At 39.0% G+C, this 20,759-nt stretch overlaps 1 protein-coding gene across 2 annotated transcripts in view; it reads left to right on the plus strand.

Annotated features, from left to right (window-relative positions):
* Positions 1-20,260, plus strand: part of LOC149816831 (putative apyrase 6) — a 38,049-nt gene extending 17,789 nt beyond the window's left edge. The window contains exons 3-8 of one of the 2 annotated variants that reach the window (XM_089986602.1): positions 1,156-1,263; positions 13,399-13,453; positions 15,375-15,566; positions 16,709-16,806; positions 16,991-17,187; positions 19,706-20,260. In XM_089986602.1, the coding sequence (XP_089842728.1) occupies positions 1,156-1,263; positions 13,399-13,453; positions 15,375-15,566; positions 16,709-16,806; positions 16,991-17,187; positions 19,706-19,961 (906 nt within the window). In that variant the 3' untranslated portion in view covers positions 19,962-20,260. The remainder of the gene's footprint in view (positions 1-1,155; positions 1,264-13,398; positions 13,454-15,374; positions 15,567-16,708; positions 16,807-16,990; positions 17,188-19,705) is intronic. The other variant, XM_089986603.1, reaches the window with a different exon arrangement.
* The last annotated feature ends 499 nt before the right edge of the window (positions 20,261-20,759 follow it).

Consider the following 20,759-nt stretch of genomic DNA (forward strand, 5'->3'; position numbering starts at 1 on the left):
GCCATTTTTTTAAAGGAACACAAATAAATAGATTGTTTACAAAACGATTCTGAATAAAATTAAATGTTCAAATAACATCCCGGGAACATAAAATTAATGGTTCTTGGCGTCACTCGCAGCATCTTACAACCGCTCACCTAAAAGTGTATAATAAACGTGGGTCAGACTTCAACGAGTTTCAATAGATTCACACTAACAATGCATGTGACTAGTGTACCAAGGATGCATGATCAAATGTCCTTTCAAACATATGCAAATAATTTCTAACATGATATCATTAACTGAACAAGATATGACAATTAATTTCATGCACCCATAATTCAAAACATGTAAATAACCACAATATAACATTCACAACGTCATGTCATATTTCAATACTAAATCAACATGAACTAAATTTGCTTAAGTGTAATATTTTGTTTCTTTATTTATACTCCTACGAGTACTCGCAAGCCAAAACAACCACAACATAAGAGACCACTGGGGGGTTTATTATGCTATATATTTTAATAACTTGAGTGACTAATTGAAACTGAAATAAAAAAGGGCATTGTAATAATCGAGAGAAACCCTCAAAAATAGGATGCATCCCTCACTTCTGCAGAAGAATCTGAATCTATTACCTAGGACAAATTGGTAGTCCGACCTCCTAACTCCGAGGACTGGGGACCAACCGAGTCGTGACACTCGAAGCATAGTAACACCAATGTCATTGGAGTTCTATACCATCTATACTGATGTGATGCAAATTTTCTTTTCATGTATTAATAAAAAAAGATTATATCATGTCCCAAAGCTCACCATGTTGTCCACCTTTTGTTATCTCTCTACCATTTCCATCTTTTGTCTTGAACAGTTCAAGGAGGTTTTCACCATTTTGGACTATCTTTAACACAATGATTTATGTTCATGTGTGTGTCCAAAGGCTTTTGTTTATTTTTTGAATTCATGTATGCCTAAAAGAGGAAAATGTGTTATATGCTTGTATGTTATTGAATCACATTTCTTTATCTTCTGTGTTTCATCTATCATTTGAAATAGTAATATTTTCTTGAACACATTCTATCTGTCACTAAGAATTGCAGTCTTTTTCTTGGACAGATCTAGTACTTGAAATGTTTATGAAGTTTTGAAGCTTTTTGTTCATCACATCAGGTAACCTTTGTTCCAAAAGATCCACCACATCCTGAGTTCTCACACATGCTCAGTTTTGGGGGAGTTACCTATAAATTGTTCAGCCACAGTTTGCTTCATTTTGGTCAGGTAACTTGCATGGTGTAATTGCTTTTTCTTGCATTCGGTGCTCTCTTTTTGAGCTAGATGTTGATATTCTTTGCACAAGGGTTAGCATTGATTGAACTTTATGAAAGATGCAGTTGTGCACTCTGTTAGAACTCCTGCAGAAATCAAAGAAGAGAGAGAGAGAGAGAGAGAGAGAGAGAGAGAGAGAGAGAGAGAGAGAGAGAGAGAGCTCTGATATTGTTGGGAATCGGCAGCCAGTATCCTTCACACAGGCTGCGCTAATACTTCATTAGCCTTAATAGGGTTACAATAATTTACACATGGACAAAAGTACCCTTGTATTAGTAACTCATATTACGTTAAAATACAAAACCTGGGAATGGATATGGATCCTTTATTGAATAAATCCATATCCAGCCCATATTCTAATATATTCTAATACCCTCCCTCAAGTTGTGCATGGGAGTGAACCATGTGCAACTTGTTCTTCAGATACCAGAAACGGTGACTTGTAAGACCTTTTGTAAACATATCGGCAATTTGGTCTTCTGAAGGCACATAAACTGGTTCAATCTCTTTGTTTGCTATTGTTTGTCTGATGAAATGTTGATCAATCTCGATATGCTTAGTTCGATTGTGATGAATGAGATTGAATGCAATTTGTATAACACTTTTATTATCACACATAAGTGTCGAATTTGAGATATCCTCTCCCATCTCTGTAAGTAGATGCCTAATCCAGGTCACTTCTGCAGTGGTGGCTGCCATAGATCTATACTCTGCCTCTGTGCTAGACCTTGCCACAACCTTCTGTTTTCTGCTACTCCATGAGACAAGATTTCTTCCAATGAAAACACAATATCCTAAAAGAGACCTCCTCTCATCTGGATCCCCTGCCCAGTCTGCATCTGTATAGGCCAGTATGTTATGTGTTGGTGACTTCCATGAAGATTGAATATATGTAAGTCCATCGCCTATCGTTTCTTTTAGATAGCGAAGGATGCGTTTGACAGCATCCATGTGACCAGTCTTTGGTTCATGCATGAACTAAGATACTTGATTAACGGAATATACAATGTCTGGTCTAGTAAAAGTAAGATATTGTAACATACCCACTAAACTGCGATACTTGACTGCATCAGGATATAACTCACCATCACAAATACTGAGCTTTTGGTTAACAACACTGGGTGTAGGTAGATGTTTACAATCTGTCATTCCTGCTTGAGCCAGGAGATCAAGAGTGTATTTGTGTTGAGTTAATGACATTTTGTTATCTTGTCTGTCCACCGCTACACCAAGAAAGTATCTCAGTTCCCCAAGGTCTTTCATTTTGAACTGCATACTCAATAAAACTTTAATTCGTTGAATGTGGTCTGGAGCATTACCAGTGATCACAATATCATCAACATATATGAGTAAGAAAACCAGGCTGGTATCATTCCTGTATATAAACAGAGAATGATCTAGTTGGGAACGAAAGAAACCATGCTTCTGAATTTCTAAGGAGAAGCTTTCAAACCATGACCTGGAAGCTTGCTTCAAACCATACAAGGCTCTGGTTAATTTGCATACATACTCTTTTGGGTCTCCCTCTGTATAACCTTGAGGCTGCTCCATGTAGACCTCTTCCTTTAAATTTCCATGAAGGAATGCATTTTTAACATCAAGCTGACTAAGGATCCAGCCATGTTCAATTGCCAAGCCAAGTATGATGCGAATAGTTCCCATTTTCACCACTGGGCTGAATGTCTCATCGTAATCCTGACCATATTCTTGAGTGAAACCCTTGGTTACACGACGTGCCTTGTACCGTTCAATACTACCATCCGGTTTATATTTAATTTTATATACCCATTTGGAACCAACAACATTCTTATCTGGAGGACGGCTAACTATCTCCCATGTTTGACACTCATGAAGTGCCTCGATCTCCTCATTCATCGCTTCAATCCATTTGTTGGATTGGACAGCTTGATGAAAACCAAGTAGTTCATCATGTTTTTCAATCTTGGATAGAAAAATTTGAAAGTCTATAGAAAAGTTGTCATAACTAACCCATTTTTCAATAGGAATCTTCTTGGTGCTTCTCTGTTATCAGACAATGCAACGTGTTCTTTAGCAGGTACATTTGTTTGTTCTCTGGATCTCCTGGTATACACATTACCTTTGTATCTCAGACATGCTGTTTGTGATGCATCATCTGAAACCGTCTCACCATGTATGCCTTCAGGGGTCAAAATAGTATCTTCGGCAGTATGTGAAATAAGTTCAGCACTAAGCCATGGATCATACCAATTACCAGCTGCGTCACCATATTCTCGATTGTGATTTGCTTTACTTTTCAGAAAACTATTTTCATCAAAAACAACATTTCTGGAAATTCTGATCTTCTTATTGGCAGGGTCATAGCACCTGTAACCCTTATGATCATCTGCATAACCAACATGTCAATATGTACATAACATGTGCATCCAAAAACTCGTAACTCATCATAATCAGGATGTGCACCAAAGAGAACATAATAGGGAGGCCGATTTTCATGGATAGGCATAGGAAAACGATTTATCACATGAGTGACAGTGTGAAAAGCTTCTGTCCAAAGACTAATGGGTAAGTTACAACCATGCATCATACTCATTGCACTTTCCACAATATGTCTATGTTTACGTTCAGCAATTCCATTTTGTTGTGGAGTGTACGGGCAAAAAACTCTACGATGTATCCCATTATCTTGGAGAAAATCTAAAAATTCTTTGGAGGAATACTCACTACCTCCGTCACATTAGAGAATTTGAATGTTTTGGGAGAATTGAGTTTTAACATAGGCATGAAAGTGACGGAAGATGAGAAAAACCTCTGATTTGTGTTTCATAAAGAATATCTAGGTAAAACGAGAGAAACTGTCAATAAAAGATACATAATATTTGCTTCCAGAAGAGGAAGGATTGGGGGCTGGGCCCCAAACATCAGAACATATTATTTCAAAGGGCATGGAGGCTTTTTTATTTATTTGATGAAAATGAAGTACATGACTTTTGCAGACCTGACAACTGGGACACATTTTATCCTTCAATGAAGGTGAAACAGACTTTGAAAGAAAACCATTGGACACTAACTTTTCAATAAAGACTTGACTACAATGACCAAGACGAGAATGCCTGAGATCTGACTTATTACATTTGAATATACTTAAGACGCTTTTGGAGACATGATTAGACTTGGGCTTCAGGACACTGGAGGCTGAATCTTCATTGAAGACATACATGTTTCCACGTCGCTCTTCTTTAGCGAACATCTCCTTCGTTTGAAGATCCTTGACAAAGACAGAAGTAGGAGTAAATTCCACAGATGAATTGGTAGAGTCAACAAGCTTAGAAACAGAGATAATATTTTTCTTTATATTTGGTGCATGAACAACATCAAATTAAGGAATAGATGACTCAGACAAAGGAATGAGGACATTGCCTATGTTTGAAATAGGGTGGTGAGTCCCATCTCCAGTTACAATATTAGATTTACCAAGGAGTCAAAGTAGAATGTTTGTTAGTCCCTTAACAAACAACTAACTATGTTATGCAACTGGAACTAAATATGTACTAAACAATTAAAATCCTAACTCACTTTCGTAAGAATCACGGTTGCATTTAGCTCATGCAACAAGTCCTTTAAACCCCTGGGTTACCCCGATGGACGAGTAAGGTCTCGTGAGGGTTTGCAGAGATGCTACCCACAAACATCAATGTCATGCAAGAATGATTTTTCAGAAATATTAGGCAATTAAGAAATCGGTTTGAGCAAATATTTCATGTAATGTACATTCTCATAACAAATTTAGAATTCTTATGCCACCACAGTAAAAATCTTTTCCTTTCACTTTTCTAAAACTGTAATTATCTATGATTTTCTCAGAAAGTCAAGTATTATCATGTTATCACTTATTTATCCTCACTTATATATTTTCTGCACAGTATTTCACAATTATTCCTAAGCAATGAATTTTTCTCATTAAGCTCACTCTTTTTCTTTTGATTTTCACTTTTTCACCATTTTTTTTCCAATTCCTCTCACTTGATCATTCTTCTCTATTGAGCCCTATTTCAAATATCCAGTTTCGTGACCCGTGTAACGAGCTTTGGGTCAGTGACTCCCAGACCAGACGACCTTAGGGCACCAGATACAGAGTATCCCTCAGACTTAATTTCTCGAGTCACTAGACCTTTTACTTTAATAGTTTACGTATAGTCTTCTTCTCATCATATGCAATGTCTCTATCTCTTAGGCTTTCTATGAAGTTCATGTAACAAGCTTTCGAATCGGTGGCTCCCAAACCTGATGGCTTTAGGGCATCAGGTGTAAAACACCCTTCAGACTCTACTTACTCGAACCACATAGGCAACAGATATCGACTAGACAAGAAGATGATCTCCTTCGTTATCCTTTTCGTCAAGAGATTCAAACACTTCAACTTGTGTCTGAACTCCACTACTTGGAATCGCCAAGACATCAACAACTAAACGTAGCTCTTTTCCTTTAAGCTCGTCTTTCTAAACATCTTTCCATTGCTTGATTTTCCACAAAACATATTGTGCATACTTATACTAAAGTGATTCAAAACTTTCTAACATTCCAATACTATCTTTTCTTTGAATTTTCTCATAAATAACTACTCTTTTTGGATCAGATCAGAAAAAAAAATTTACATGGGGCTTACAAAATTCTAAATTGTTAGATTATGCCAAAAACAATCATATATGCTACAAACTTTGTTCTTAACAACTACTTTTATGAGTTTCTAGCTACCTGTCATAAAATTTTTTTTAGTGTGCATCTAAACCACCCCCCATGCTTGAATGACACTGCCCCTAGTGGCATACAAAATAAGTAAACATGCAATGCAAATGCACACTAAAGAACAATAAAATAAATACGGGAGAAAGAATAGATACAACCTGATATGTGTCGAGCTTCTGAAGTTGATTGACTTGACTTTGGAACATCCTATGCATATTTGAATGCATAATTTTCTGCTAATCTGGTCAATGGTCTGCTTTGAAAGCTGTGCCCTGTACCTGGTAACTAATTCTCACACATTGAATATTAGATAAAACCTGCATGAATCAGAACAAATGTCAGTTCATATGAGATAAAATAACTGAACAAAAGAAAGTGTTGAACTGAAAAACAAAACTACTCTACTATTTACATATGATACACTCCTCTACTCAAATCCTATGCCTTCGTGAGATCCCAAACCTCACACTCACCAACCTGTAAGGCATCTGAAATGTAGGGCTTCAGTCTTTGCCCATTCACCTTGAATGTACCTCCGGTTTGTGGATCAAATAATGTCACTGCCCCATGTGGAAATACTTCTTTCACAATGTAAGGTCCATCCCATCTCGACCTTAATTTTCCTGGAAATAAATGCAAACGAGAATTGAATAACCAAACTTTCTGCTTTGGCTCAAACACTTTTCTGATAATGTGCTTATCATGAAATGTCTTACTGCGAACTTTATATAACTTGGCATTCTCATATGCATCATTCCTGAGTTCCTCTAACTCGGTGAGCTGTAATGATCTTTCTTTGCCAGCCTGGGTGAGGTCAAAAATAAATTTCTTGATAGCTCAATATGCTCTGTGCTCCAGTTCGACAGGGAGGTGGCATGCTTTCCCGAAAACAAGGCGATACGGGGACATGCCAATGAGAGTCTTAAATGTAGTCCTATATGCCCAAAGTGCATCATCTAAGCGTTGAGACCAATCCTTGCAGTCCGAACGAATTGCCTTTTCTAAAATCCGCTTGGTTTCCCTATTAGAAACCTCTACCTGTCCACTGGTCTGCGGATGATAAGGAGTGGTGAATCTATGATTGACAGAATACCTTCTCAGAAGAGAAGCTATCTGTACATTTCTGAAATGCTTGCCACCATCACTTATCATCGCACGTGGCACACCAAAACGACTGAAAATATTATACTTAATGAACTTAAGCACCACTCTATGATCATTGGTCTTGGTTGCTACAGCCTCGACCCATTTGGACACATAATCGACCGCCATTAAGATATACAAATTTCCGAATGATGGCGGAAATGGGCCCATAAAATCTATGCCCCAAACATAAAAAATCTCAACAATCAGAATCGGGAGCAAGGGCATCATGTCCCTCTTGGACATGTTCCCAGTCTGCTGACAACGAAGACATTTCCTACAAAACTCATGCAGATCTTTGTGGAGTGTGGGCCAAAAAAATCCAGACTGCAAAACCTTTGCAGCTGTCTTCCTACTACTAAAATGCCCTCCACAGGCTAAAGAGTGACAAAAACTAAGGATGGACTCATACTCCTCTGAAACGCATCTTTTGATGATCTGGTTTGCACAATATTTGAACAACTCTGGTTCATCCCAATAATACTGTCTCACCTGAGATAAGAATCGCTCTCGCTCATTCTTATTCCAATGCTCAGGGATCTACCTCGACACCAGATAGTTCACAATATCCGCAAACCAGGGTAATTGTGATGTTCTGACTGTCATGATCTGCTCATTAGGGAAAGATCACTAATCGGTCTCTGATCCCGCGTGGTCTCCACGATCAGTCTAGATAGATGGTCTGCTACTACGTTCTCGCTTCCCTTCTTATCTCTAATCTCGAGATCAAACTCCTGTAGTAGCAGGATCCATCGGATGAGTCTCGGTTTGGTGTCTTTCTTGCTAAGAAGATATTTCAATGCAGCATGATCAAAATAGACAACCACTTTCGAACCGAGAAGATAGGACCTAAACTTATCCAATGCGAATACGACTGCAAGTAGTTCCTTCTCTGTCGTGGTATAGTTCATCTGAGCATCAGACAAAGTTCTACTGACATAGTATATCACATATGGCTTCTTTTCAATCCTTTGTCCTAAAATGGCCCCCATAGCATAGTCAGAAGCATCACATATAATCTCGAATGGAAGTGTCTAATCCGGAGGTCTCAAAATGGGCGCAGTAGTTAAGGCCTCTTTGAGTATCTCAAAGGCCTCCATGCAATCATCACTAAAATCAAAGGGCTGATCTTTCTCCAATAATGAACAAAGCGGTCGAGAGATTTTGCTGAAATCTTTGATGAACCGCCTATAAAATCCGGCATGCCTTAAGAATGACCGAACCTGTCTCACAGTGATGGGTGGAGTCAATCGAGAAATAGATTTCACCTTTGCTCTGTCAACCTCAATCCCTCTCTTGGACACAATGTGTCCCAACACAATCCCCTCCTGGACCATAAAATGGCTCTTTTCCCAACTCAAAACCAAGTTTGTCTTCGTACACCTACTCAGTACTCGAATCAGTTTTTGGAGGCAATCCTCAAATGAAGAGCCATACACCGAAAAATCATCCATAAAAACTTCCATGACATCATCCACCATGTCAGAGAAGATAGCTAACATGCACCTCTGAAAAGTTGTCGGGGCATTACAGAGCCCGAACAACATACGTCTAAACGCGAAAGTGCCATATGGACATGTAAACGTGGTCTTCTCCTGATCGTCAGGATGGACAACTACTTGATTATATCCCGAATATTTATCTAAGAAACAGTAGTAGCTCTGTCCTGCGAGTCTTTTCAAAATCTGACCAATGAATGGCAACGAGAAGTGATCCTTCTGTGTTGCAACATTCAGCTTTCTGTAATCAATGCAGACTCGCCATCCTGTGGTGGTCCTCATCGGAATGCTTTCCCTCTTCTCATTCTCCACTACAGTGAGTCTAGATTTCTTCGGTACAACCTGAATCAGACTGACCCACTGACTATCAGAAATGGGGTAAATGATCCCAGCATCCAACCACTTGACTACCTCATTCTTCACCACCTCTTTCATGTTGGTATTTAATCTTCTCTGCATGTCTCGCACTGGCTTGACTTCTTCATCACAATGAATCCTGTGCATGCAGAATGAAGGATCAATCCCTTTCAAATCAGCAACCCCCCAGCCAATCGCTGCCTTGTGTTCTCGTAAAATGTCAAGCAATCTCTGCTCATGCTCCTCTGTGAGCAGTGACGAGATAATCACAGGCAAAGTCTCACCAACTCCGAGATATGCATACTTGAGTGAATCCGGTAAGGGTTTCAGCTCAAGTTTCGGTGAAGACTCTATCGATGATTTGGTGGGGGTCTCCGCAAGTGGTGGGAGAGGCTCAATGCTTCCTCTCTAAGGGAGGTAATTCTGACGACACTACAGACACATCTACACTAACTCTACAACTATCCTCTCCTGTATGATACAAATCTAAGGAATCCTCTGTCATGTACAACTTCGACTGTGCTTCCACTAAATCATGCGCGATATCAACCTGGAAGCACTCCATATATCTCACTGGACCCATCGCGGCATTGAAAATGTTTAACCTGACTTTTCTATTGCCGAATGACAAGTCCATGGCTCTGGTTCTACAATTGATACATGCATTGGCAGTAGCCAAGAATGGTCTGCCCAGAATGATCGGAGTCTGGTGCTGGCTATCCACTCCTTCCATATTAAGGATAATGAAATCGACTGGGAAGTAAAACTCATCCACCTTAACTAGCACGTCTTCCAAGACACCTCTCGGTACCTTGACAAAACGATCTGCCAGCTGAAGTGTAATCGGAGTCGATCTCATTTCTCCTAGCCCAAATGAATCATAGAAATATCCGGGCAGAATGTTCACGCTTGCTCCAAGATCGAGCAAAGCGCGTTCTATCCTGATGTTTTCTATGGTACAAGCAATGATAGGGGCTCCAGGGTCCTTGAGCTTTGGTGGGGTTTGATGCTGAATCACTGAACTCACCTGTTCAGTCAGATGAACCTTGGTAAAAACTTTTCTTCTAGATTTCCTCTTCTAGGTACATAGTTCCTTCAGAAATTTGGCATATGCCGACACCTGCTAAATGGCATCTAACAAAGGCAAGTTAATCTGCACATGCTTGAAAATCTCAAGCATGTCCTGGACCTTCGTGCCTTGCTTTCCTCTAATACCAGGAGATTCTAATGGTTTGGGATAGGGTGGTTTAGGGATATACATCTGGGGGTCCTCCTCTTTGTGAGAAGACTCACTCCTATCCTGCTTATGAACGGGGGAAGATGATGATGATTGAGCCGCAAAAGATGGTATACTCGAATCTGGCTTATCGATCTTCTCTCTACTCTCGACGTGATACTCACGTCCACTCCTCAGGGCCATAACAGATTTGGCATGTTGCTGTGAATCAGTACTGTACAAGCCTCCCGTCATTTGATCCTTGCCCTTCGGGTTCATCACTGCCTGACTCAGCAAACTACCCTCAGGTCTCCTACTGATCGCTTCAGCTAACTGTCCCATCTGCGACTCTAACTTCGCGATAGACTGAGTATGTGAGCTCAAAATCTGACTACACTTCTCGAAGGCATTCTGATTAGAGGTTTTCACCTCTTGGAGCGCTTGGAGAAGTCTCTTCTCGAAAGAGATCTGTGGAGCAGACTCTTGTGAGATCTGAGGAGGAAATGAAAGAGTATTCTGAGGATAGCTCGGCCTTTGAAATGTCTGAGTGAATGATGGCGGCCGAGCCAGCTGAGAAGATGGAGGAAGCTGAGTGGAAGACTGGGGATTCTTCCATAAAAAATTAGGATGGTTACGCCACCCCGGATTATATGTAGGTGAATATGGATTGTTTGGGGGTCTGGCGTAACCCTGAGCAACCTGAACTTGCTCTTGCACAAATTCAGGGTACTGAGCTGCCGAAGGGCACTCAGTAATCGCATGTGCTATTGCCAGTGACATGAGCTGCTGCCCCAGAGTCAACATACCATATTCCATCATCACTCTGTTTCAGATTCAAGTTGGCCATCGCAGATAAGAGAAGATCCTTAGCATCATCACTGACTCGAAATGTACCTGCAGTTCTTGATGTAGCAACATTTCTATTATTTTGTATTCTATTCCGATTTTGTGGATTGAACCAGCAGTTGGCTTTGATGTGACCACGTTTGTTACACTTGTAGCATGTGGGAACATTATTTGAAAAACTGACATTGGAACTTGGTGTAGGTAGTAACCCACGTCCATCCTGGATTGGAGTTCCCCTGCTTCTGCCACGTCCTCCTCGTGAACGATCGACTATTATCCCTGTGCCAAGAACCTCATGCGTAGATGATTGTCCTGCTGAAGCATCAAACATGAGAGTCATCTCGTATTGAACGAGTTTGGCACATAATTTTTCAAAACTGAGTAGCATAGGTAGGCACAATAAAGACGTCACAAGAACATGATATTCTGATCCCAGAGCATTTAGTGTCTGCTGCACCTTTTCTTTATCTGACACTGGATATCCAACCATGGCTAACTAATCTGTGATGCTTTTGACTTGATTTAATAATTCAATGATGCTCATTGCCCCTTTTTTTAACATCTGAAATTCGCGTTTGAGAAACAACACTTTGGCCTCCGATATCTGAGAGTAGATCTGAGCTAAATCCTCCCATAAAACTTTGGATGTGCAATCATTAGGAATGAAAATCAGTACTTCTTGTGATAACGTGGAAGTGATGTATGCGACAAGGGCCTGATCGCGCTTCATCCAAGAAACAAATGCAGGATTGCGAACAATATTCGGCAATCCTCCATCCTCTTTGGCTTCGATTGTGATGAATTCTGGGGGCATTGGAGTTGAGCCATCCAAGTGACCTGAAAGGTCTTGACTTCGAATAAAAGGAGCAATTTGCCTTTTCCAAGTCAGATAGTTGTTTGTATTTAGCTTTTCCGAAACTAGCTGCCCCAGGAAATTGGAAGAAAGACCCGAATTGGCTGAAGTATCCATTTGTAGGCTTGTTGACAACTTTTATTTATTTTTTATTTTTTTTAAAATAACACTAGTGACTGAAACTTGGTTGTTTTATCATAAACTGACACAGTTGACAGAAATCGGCACAATGTCACAACAAGAGAAATGAGAGCTCTCTATATATTTTTTTGAGTGTATGGAAAGTTTGACAAAAAATGAATGAGGAAACGAAGGTAAAGTGAACGAAAATGAATGGGGATACCACAGGCAGATTCCTGGTTGGAAAACCAGGGAACTCGACTTTTTTAATATCAGAATATTAGATGTTAAATATGATGAATCAACATGAAACTAAAGAATAGATTTTCACGACAGAAACTAGAAAAATAGATATTAGAAGATGATGAAGCAAAACAAATGGAAAACTGAAAACTCGACCAATAAATTTTCACGGTAGAAACTAGAAAAATAGATATTAGAAGATGATGAAGCAAAACTGGTTGGAAAACAGGAAACTCGACCTGTTTAGAAGAGGGCTTCAGACTGGGCTATTGGGTTCGGCTGAAGAAGATGAAGGGGACTCGACTGAAGGATCTCAGTCTCTGAATGAGAAAGACTCGGCTGGCTGAAGAAGAGATGAAGACGTTCTTTTCACGTTCTTGATGAAGATATTTTTATGCCCAGACCTGCCGCTGCTCTGATACCATGTTAGAACTCCTGCAGAAATCAGAGAGAGAGAGAGAGAGAGAGAGAGAGAGAGAGAGAGAGAGAGAGAGAGAGCTTTGATATTGTTGGGAATCGGCAGCCAATATCCTTCACAGGCTGCGCTAATACTTCATTAGCCTTAATAGGGTTACAATAATTTACACATGGACAAAAGTGCCCCTGTATTAGTAACTCATATTACATTAAAATACAAAACCTGGAAATGGATATGGATCCTTTATTGAATGGATCCATATCCAGCCCATATTCTAATACACTTTGCAGGCATATGCACTTGAATATAAAATGTTGTGACTGCCTGAATGGATGCTTGATTGGGAAGCCAAGCAAAATGAAGCTTTATTGACTGGAGAAAATAAATTTGGGGATCCACCAGGGATTGAGTAGAAATCACCAGCTTTTATTTTAAACTAAAGGAGCTGCAGCATTTTATAATCAGAGTCAATTTTATCAATGCTAAGCCATCCAGTGCATGCATGCGTGTGCATGTGCGTTCATGCGTGCGTGTGTGTGTGTGTGTGTGTGTGTGTGTGTGTGTGTGTGTGTGTGTGCTCTTCCTTCTTGGCATGTGATAATATCCTAACTTACATTGTTGATGTTTGTTGGAAAAGAAGGCTTCATATTTGAATGTTTGCTTGCAGAATGTGGCATATGATTCAGTTCGCCAGTTGCTTATTTCAAGAGATATGGTACAATGTAAGTGGCTTTCTAGTGCATGCCGCCAATAAATTGGTGAATGTTGATGTGCATCTTTGGTCTTTAATGAACTTTTAGTGAAGTTCTAGAATTTGACTACCAAGAAAGGTTTAAACTTTAAAGGTGGTTGCAAAATTCAGCTTCCTGTAATGTGATATTTTTTGTTTTCTTTAATTTTTTCATTTTGAAGGAAAGAATCTTAATTAATTGATGCACGTTTTCCTTGGTTATTGCTTGTCAGAGGTACTGAGCTGTGTGCTTCCAACATTTCAATGTCTCGTGTCAGTGTACATTTTGGCTAATTATTCGCATGTGTATGTTTGTGCACATGTGGCTGTGCTACTTAGCTAATGGCGTGTTGCTGCTAACATGAGATATGACACTGTGTTCATGAGAAACTGTAAATGTGCAAGTTCAAGTGTACCTTCTAATAACTTTTGGATAATAGCATCCATCTAATGATGAAAGTTTCCCTGTTTGAACTTTCACCAACGAAATGTCCAGCCAAATATGTTTTCATTCTTGCTTGCTATTGAAGTGGATGGACATTGGGTGTGCGCCTGCGCCTGATGGGCTTTTTGGGTACTTTGACCTACTGTCCAGTTTTGGCTGTCTGTGCAGCTCGAAACACAGTAGGACCCTGGCTAAGGTCTGGGTAAAATAAATGTTCAATGGGCCCGATCAGCCAGTCCTGAGCCCGGCTGTGTTGTCCATATATTGGGGGCTTCCAACTCTAGCTATATAAAATAGCAATGCATTGTGCTTTTTAAAACAGCCTAACACATTAAGAGAAAAGAAAAGGACAGAAAAAAAGTGAGAAAAATATTGCATTAGGGTTTGTTGCCTGAAATCTAGATAAGTCCTTGGTCACAATCTTCATTCATTACTCAAGTTAGGGGAAGCATTGCTGTGACAGAAATCCTAGCTTGTATTATGTTAAGGAAGTTCTCATGCCATTCAATCCTAGCTTGTATTATATTTACAAATCTCGTTCTCGGGATATTCTCGGCAAAGGAATATCTTAGGAGATTTAAAAAAAAAAGGTTTTCTCCAGAAAATCTCAGTAAAATTAAAATAAAACTCTCTCTCAGAGAGAGAGAGAGAGAGAGAGAGAGAGAGAGAGAGAGAGAGAGAGAGAGAGAGAGAGAGAGAGTAAGTTGTACTTCATAAGAAGAAAAAATAGTCCCACATCGAAGGGATTGGAGGAGGGAGGGCCCTTTGCTTGTTATAAAAGAGGGGATGAGGCGTATGATTCTGCCCGTCATGCCACATTCAATGCTGACAGAGCAGGTATGCAGCATTGAATGCTGTAATATTTAAAAGAAAAAGAGCAATGGTACCATAGCTATGTCATAAGGACTCTCCAACTAGGTGCCACACCCGCGTTGCACCCGCACCCGATGCGGTTAACCTGACCTTGGGTGCAGTCAAAGCACCCAGGGTCATTTATGTCCAACTTTTGGACTTTATATATATATATATAATTTTTTATATTTTTTCCGCACCCCTGCACCCGCACCCATGTGACATAGTACCATAGTAAATGATGGTTCCCTTATTTGTCACTTCTTTTTTTAAATATGCAATAAAATCATGAGATATTCAGTTTAATTGATATATGAAATATCTCATGTTTTTATCGGTAATATTTTGTTTGATGATTTTCTTGCATTTTTTTTGCCAGAAATTCAAAATATTGCTGATATTTGTGACTATGGTCCTGATATTGTACATTCTGTATTTTAGGAGGACCAGTTCTAAAGTGTCAAAAGTTTTTCTTTCTATTTGGTTTAAGGCATGCTTACTTTTGATGCTCCAATAAATTTATGGATTTTTAGTGTCATTATCAAATTTTCTAGTTTTGGAATCAAGTGTGCGCCATTTCTGTTTAGAGCATCTGTTAATTTTTTTGTTCTCACAGCTTCAGAATCTCTTGGAGATATGGTCCTGCAAGATCCATGCATTCCTAGAGGATACATAGATACATTGAAAAAATTGGAGCTCTCAGCTGCTGTGAAGAGCAACAATAATGACAAGCATGTCTCAGTTAATGCAATGGGAAACTTCTCTGAGTGTAGATCAGCTGCTCTGATGCTTTTACAGAAAGGAAATGGTAAATGATCAAACTCTCTGTATTTTGGCTTTGGCTCATTCATCATGCAGTTATTACATCTCCAATAAAGCTTTAGCCCTCATATATTCTTTGATATACCTCATTTAACATTTTCATCACTTGGCCTATGATCCATGTTGGTTTCATTCATCTATTTCTGTGTGTGAAGTTACATAGATCGAACTAAGTATTGGGTACCCTTTTGTTACTATCAGATTTTAATTCTATAGATTGCAGAGAAGATTCTGACATGTATCTCGTCATTTTCATGCTTGATTAGTATTAGTTAGTGGGGCTGCACAATGAGCCGAGCTAGCTCGGGCTCGGCTTGAGCTCATCCAAGTATATAAATGAGCCGAGCTTGAGCAAGGACTCAGGCTCGTCATAAATAAATGAGCTGAGCTTGATCAGGTGGTCGAGCTCAAATAAGCTCAATTAGCCTGATTAAGCTTGGTTAGTGTACTTATGTAAGGGAAAAAATAGCATATGCATAGTAATTGTTCATTAAATAATCCAAAAAGGTGGTTGTATCCCAATGGTTAAGGTGTCTGTCTGCTTTAAAAGTGGTGGGTGTTTAAATCCCACTCCCACTGCCACCTTTTTTGCCAAAGGTAAGCTCGAGCTTGACTCGATCCGGGTTCGGATAATGGCTGGTCAAGCTTGGCTCGAGCTTGAGCCAAGCTTGAACAGATGCTCTGATTAACGAGCCAAGCTTGAACAAGCCAGGCTCGGCTCATGTGCAGCTTATTAGTTAGTCACTCTCAGAGAAGTGATTTTTTCTCTTCTAAACAGCTGAAGTTCTAACACAAATATATCTTGGTTTTTGGCTTGCACAAGATTGTAAAAGCTTCTGCTGATTGTTTAGTATACAAGTTCCTTGAGCCCCAAGTATTTTTGCTGATTGTTTGCATACAATATTATGTGAACATTGCAAGCCTCAAGACTGCTTCTTGGACTTTTGTTGGTCTAGCTGTGCATTTTTTACAAGAAGTTTTGATGGAGTGGTAAATTCTATGTCTGTGAATGCTTTTCCTATGCTTTCTGTCATGCTTGATGCAGATTTCATGTTGATCCTGTTTCGTAGCAGATCTGTCTTCTTGGCTAGCTCTGTTGAATCTAATGTTAATTCACATAACATGCAGATGAGTGCTTGCACCGACACTGCAATGTGGGTTCTACTTTTATTCCTCATTTGCATGGAAAGTTTGTAGCCACAGAAAATTTTTACCACACTTCAAAGGTTGGAATTATTTTGAGCTTCTCACATTTGTTAGGTCATAAGGACTTTGATTCGTGACAGTTCCCCTTTGGAACCATGAATTTTGATCTTTAGTGTGCTGAAATTTTATTCATGCTCATCTAAACAGCTAATGAAACGAAAGTTTCTCTTTCTGTTTGTTGCAATATGTTTCTCTTTTCAACAGTTCTTTGGCTTGGCTCCTTCGGGCCTCCTTACTGATCTAATGTTGGCTGGAGAAAGTTTCTGTGGCGAAGGTTGGACAAAGCTGAAGAATAGATACCAGTCAATCGATGAGGAAGAGTTGGTTAAATATTGCTTTTCTTCAGCATACATTGTTGCGCTTCTGCATGATAGCCTTGGAATACCGATGGATGAAAAAAGGTGATTGGCATTTGATATGTTGTAAAGAACATCAGCTTTCTCTCGGATTCTAGTATGACACAATTTCTTCTTGCTGTTTGTTATTGGTTGATATGCTGATACTGGCTTGGATAGTTATCAGCATGGGTGGGCTACGGGCCAGCTCAGCCCACTTATGGACCAGGCCAGGCCCGGTCAAGTCCAGCTCATCAATTGACGGTCTGTGCCTAGGCCCGGTTTGGGCCAGCCCATTGGCAAATGTTTGGTCCATGGCTTGTCCATGAGGCCTGCCCATTAGGCCCATGAGCCTAATTAGGCAGTAGGCTAGGCCGGTCTGGGCTGGGAATATACATACAAACTATATATTATATATGATAGAAATATAACTATATAAACATAAATATAAATATATATATATATATATATTTATTTATTTATTCACACACATTTTTAGGCTGGGCCGGGCCTGGCTGTGGGCCTACCGGGCTGTTGCTCACCCCTAGTTGTCAGAGCACAAAAATTACTGCTTATGTTTCTCAATCTTTGAAAAATTTAAGGCAATCGAGTGTAATTTCTCTTGCTAGTTCAAAGTTTCTTTCATCTTTTTATGGTTATTATAGAAGTTATTCTTCTAATGATATATGATGACTTGAATTTACCATGAATCATTTTGAAATGCATCTGGCAGCTGGAAAAAGTTAAGTCTTTCCTTGATATACCCCTATTTTCTGTAGGCATCGGTATTTGGAAAAACCAATTATATGTTGAAGTACTGTATGCAGTTTCTTGGCAATTTTCTGCATCCAATATCATTCATGTCTAAAAAGTATTAGTTTTGAAAAAGAATTTACTTCTAGGTAGTGGCGAGTCATTAAATCTGGCCACAGGCCTTGTTGATTTCTCTCTCTCTCTCTCTCTATATATATATATATATATGAGTTTTCTCCTTTATTTTTATTTTTTTGGTCGTTTTTCATGAAACTGAACTTGCAGATGTGATCCACATGGTTTGGTTAGTGGGTCTCGCCTCTTGGTTTGTCTGATTACATGTAGACACAATTTTATGAGCCTTGAAAAATCCACTGCCTACAATGCGTGATATTTTCTCAGCTTCTAAATTGTATTTTTTTTACTGAATCCATCTATGAGGTCTGATTGGGTCGTCATGACTCGTGCCTATGATTTCTAACTATGTGCACCGTCAGGTCGACACGACCAAATAATATTGCTCTATGTATATATCACATCACATCAGTGATGTTCAATTGATTGAAATCACCAAACCCACCTTTAAATGCAATTACATTTTTTAAAATATAGCTATTTTTTGGCTTCAAAGAAAGTTACCTTTACTTTTCAAATTTAAATTATTAAAGCATGCCTTTTTAGATTTTGATTTTTTTTTGACTTTTTGTTTCCATTCAAAACAAGACACAGTTGAACACTTCTAACATTAAGTTTAAAGCTAGACAAAGAAACCTATATATATATATATATATATATATATATATATATATATATATATATATATATATATATATATATATATATATATATATATATATATATAAAATAGTAATGCTAGGGTGCTCCCCAAGTATATATATAAGCTTAATTTTTTCTAATTTTTTGGGTTTTTTTGTTGATAAGACCTTATAGATATGATCTACACTTATTATTTAGTGCAAAGCAAGTTTTGGATCATGTGATTATGGCATACATGTAGGTTTTTAAGATCTTCAAAATCGACAGCTCACAATGTACCAAAATTTTATGACTTAAAAAATCCTATTTTTATGTCCCAAAAACGTGATCCAAAACATGATTCCTATCAAATAATCTATGTCGAATATATCTATAAGGTCTGATTGAGAAGATCAAACATAGAACTACGATTTATAGTAGGTACTCCCGGAGCACAGTTGCATTACACTCTCTCTCTCTCTCTCTCTCTATATATATATATATATATATATATATATATATATATATGACACACACTTGAGTAGTTTATTCGTGTATGTTACCCTTGCTTAATTGGTGGCCAGGAGTTGAATCATGGTGGTCTTACATGTTAGAATTTATGGTATGCTTGTGGTTTATTGTGCGTTTTGTCTCGTTTGTCATCAGTAGCCTTTTCCTTTTGACCCAATCATCAGTATGCTACTATGAAGTTATGAATGTTTATGGACTGTGAATGGCTGAGAATTCCATCACGAAACATGTTGCTCAGGCCCCAAGGCAGGTTGGCGTAGTGGGGCGGGGCCTTGGCTGCTAGATGGGCAGTCAAGGTTTGATTCCCATGGGCGTCCATCCTCTGCTCAAGCCAACACTTATCATAGGTCCCGGAGGCAGGGTTCCTAGCGTCGGAGTTTTATGTTGCCGGCATGATGTAGGTATGACAGGCTGAGCGAGCGCGACCAAGTTTTCGTGCTGGGTGCGGTTTCTTCGGGTTATAAATCCAAAAACATGTGCTCAATGAAATGGTGTCTTGTCAGCAGCATCTGATTAAAATTGTTATTTGACTGCTTTTCTGCAGGATTGGTTTTGCAAATGAAATAGGTGAGATTCCCATTGAGTGGGCACTGGGGGCATTCATCATGCAAACGGACAACTCGATGCCAGGTTCAAATTGGATCTTTGCAGATGACTCACTGACCCTTTTTTCGGTTCTCGCCGTCTCTGCAATCTTAATTGTCACAGTATGGTTAGTGTCAAGGTGGCGAAAACCACAAATGAAGACTATATATGACCTTGAAAAGGGGCGTTACATTGTCACACGCATCAGCAGGTGATCTGGTCCTTGCGCTCTTAATAGGGGAAAATGCCATGCAAGTAGATTCACGGTATATGTATTTTTCATGTCCATGGTAATATGCTGTTACAATTGTTTTTTGTACATTCATTAGTACCTGTGCTCGAGTACAGCTGGGAGTACCACCCACATAGGGAAACTAGAAATTGGTGCTTCCAGTTATTTTGTCTGTACATGCATAATATTGTCCTGTAGTTTTGGACTATAATCTGGGACCAGAGGGATTAAGACGAGTGTATTATTTGATTTATTGATTAAACCTCCTGTCTGTTTTCAGTATTATGCACTGTCTCGCGCAAATTATATTTCTGGTGATAATGTCACTATAATATCGTGATAAATATCTTTACAGGAAGGGAAGGAAAGGAAAGGAAAGGAAAAGAAGGGAAGAAAGGAAAAAAGAAAAGGAAAGAAGAGAAGAAAAACAAGGGAGCGGAAGAAGAAAAGGAAAAGGACTAGAAGAAATGAAGGGAAGAAATGAAGGAAAGGAAAAGAAGGAAGAGAAGAAGGGAAGAAAGGAAAGCAAAGAAGGAAGAGAAGAAAGGAAGGGAGGGGAATAAGGGAAGGAAAAAAAGAAAGAGAAGAAAGGAAGAAAATAAACGAGGAAGAGAAAGGAAAGGAAGAGAGGAAAAAAAATAGAAGAATAAGGAATAAGAGACTTTTGCTTTCATTTTTATTTTTATTTTTTGTACTTTACTTATTTTTTAATTTTTTAATTTAATTTTTTATATAATACCGAATTATTCTTGAGATTTATTAACTTTTAAAAATCTCTTTG

The sequence above is a fragment of the Nuphar pumila genome, chromosome 14, assembly GCF_984573655.1.
Source record: "Nuphar pumila chromosome 14, dmNupPumi1.hap1.1, whole genome shotgun sequence".
Lineage (NCBI taxonomy): Eukaryota > Viridiplantae > Streptophyta > Magnoliopsida > Nymphaeales > Nymphaeaceae > Nuphar > Nuphar pumila.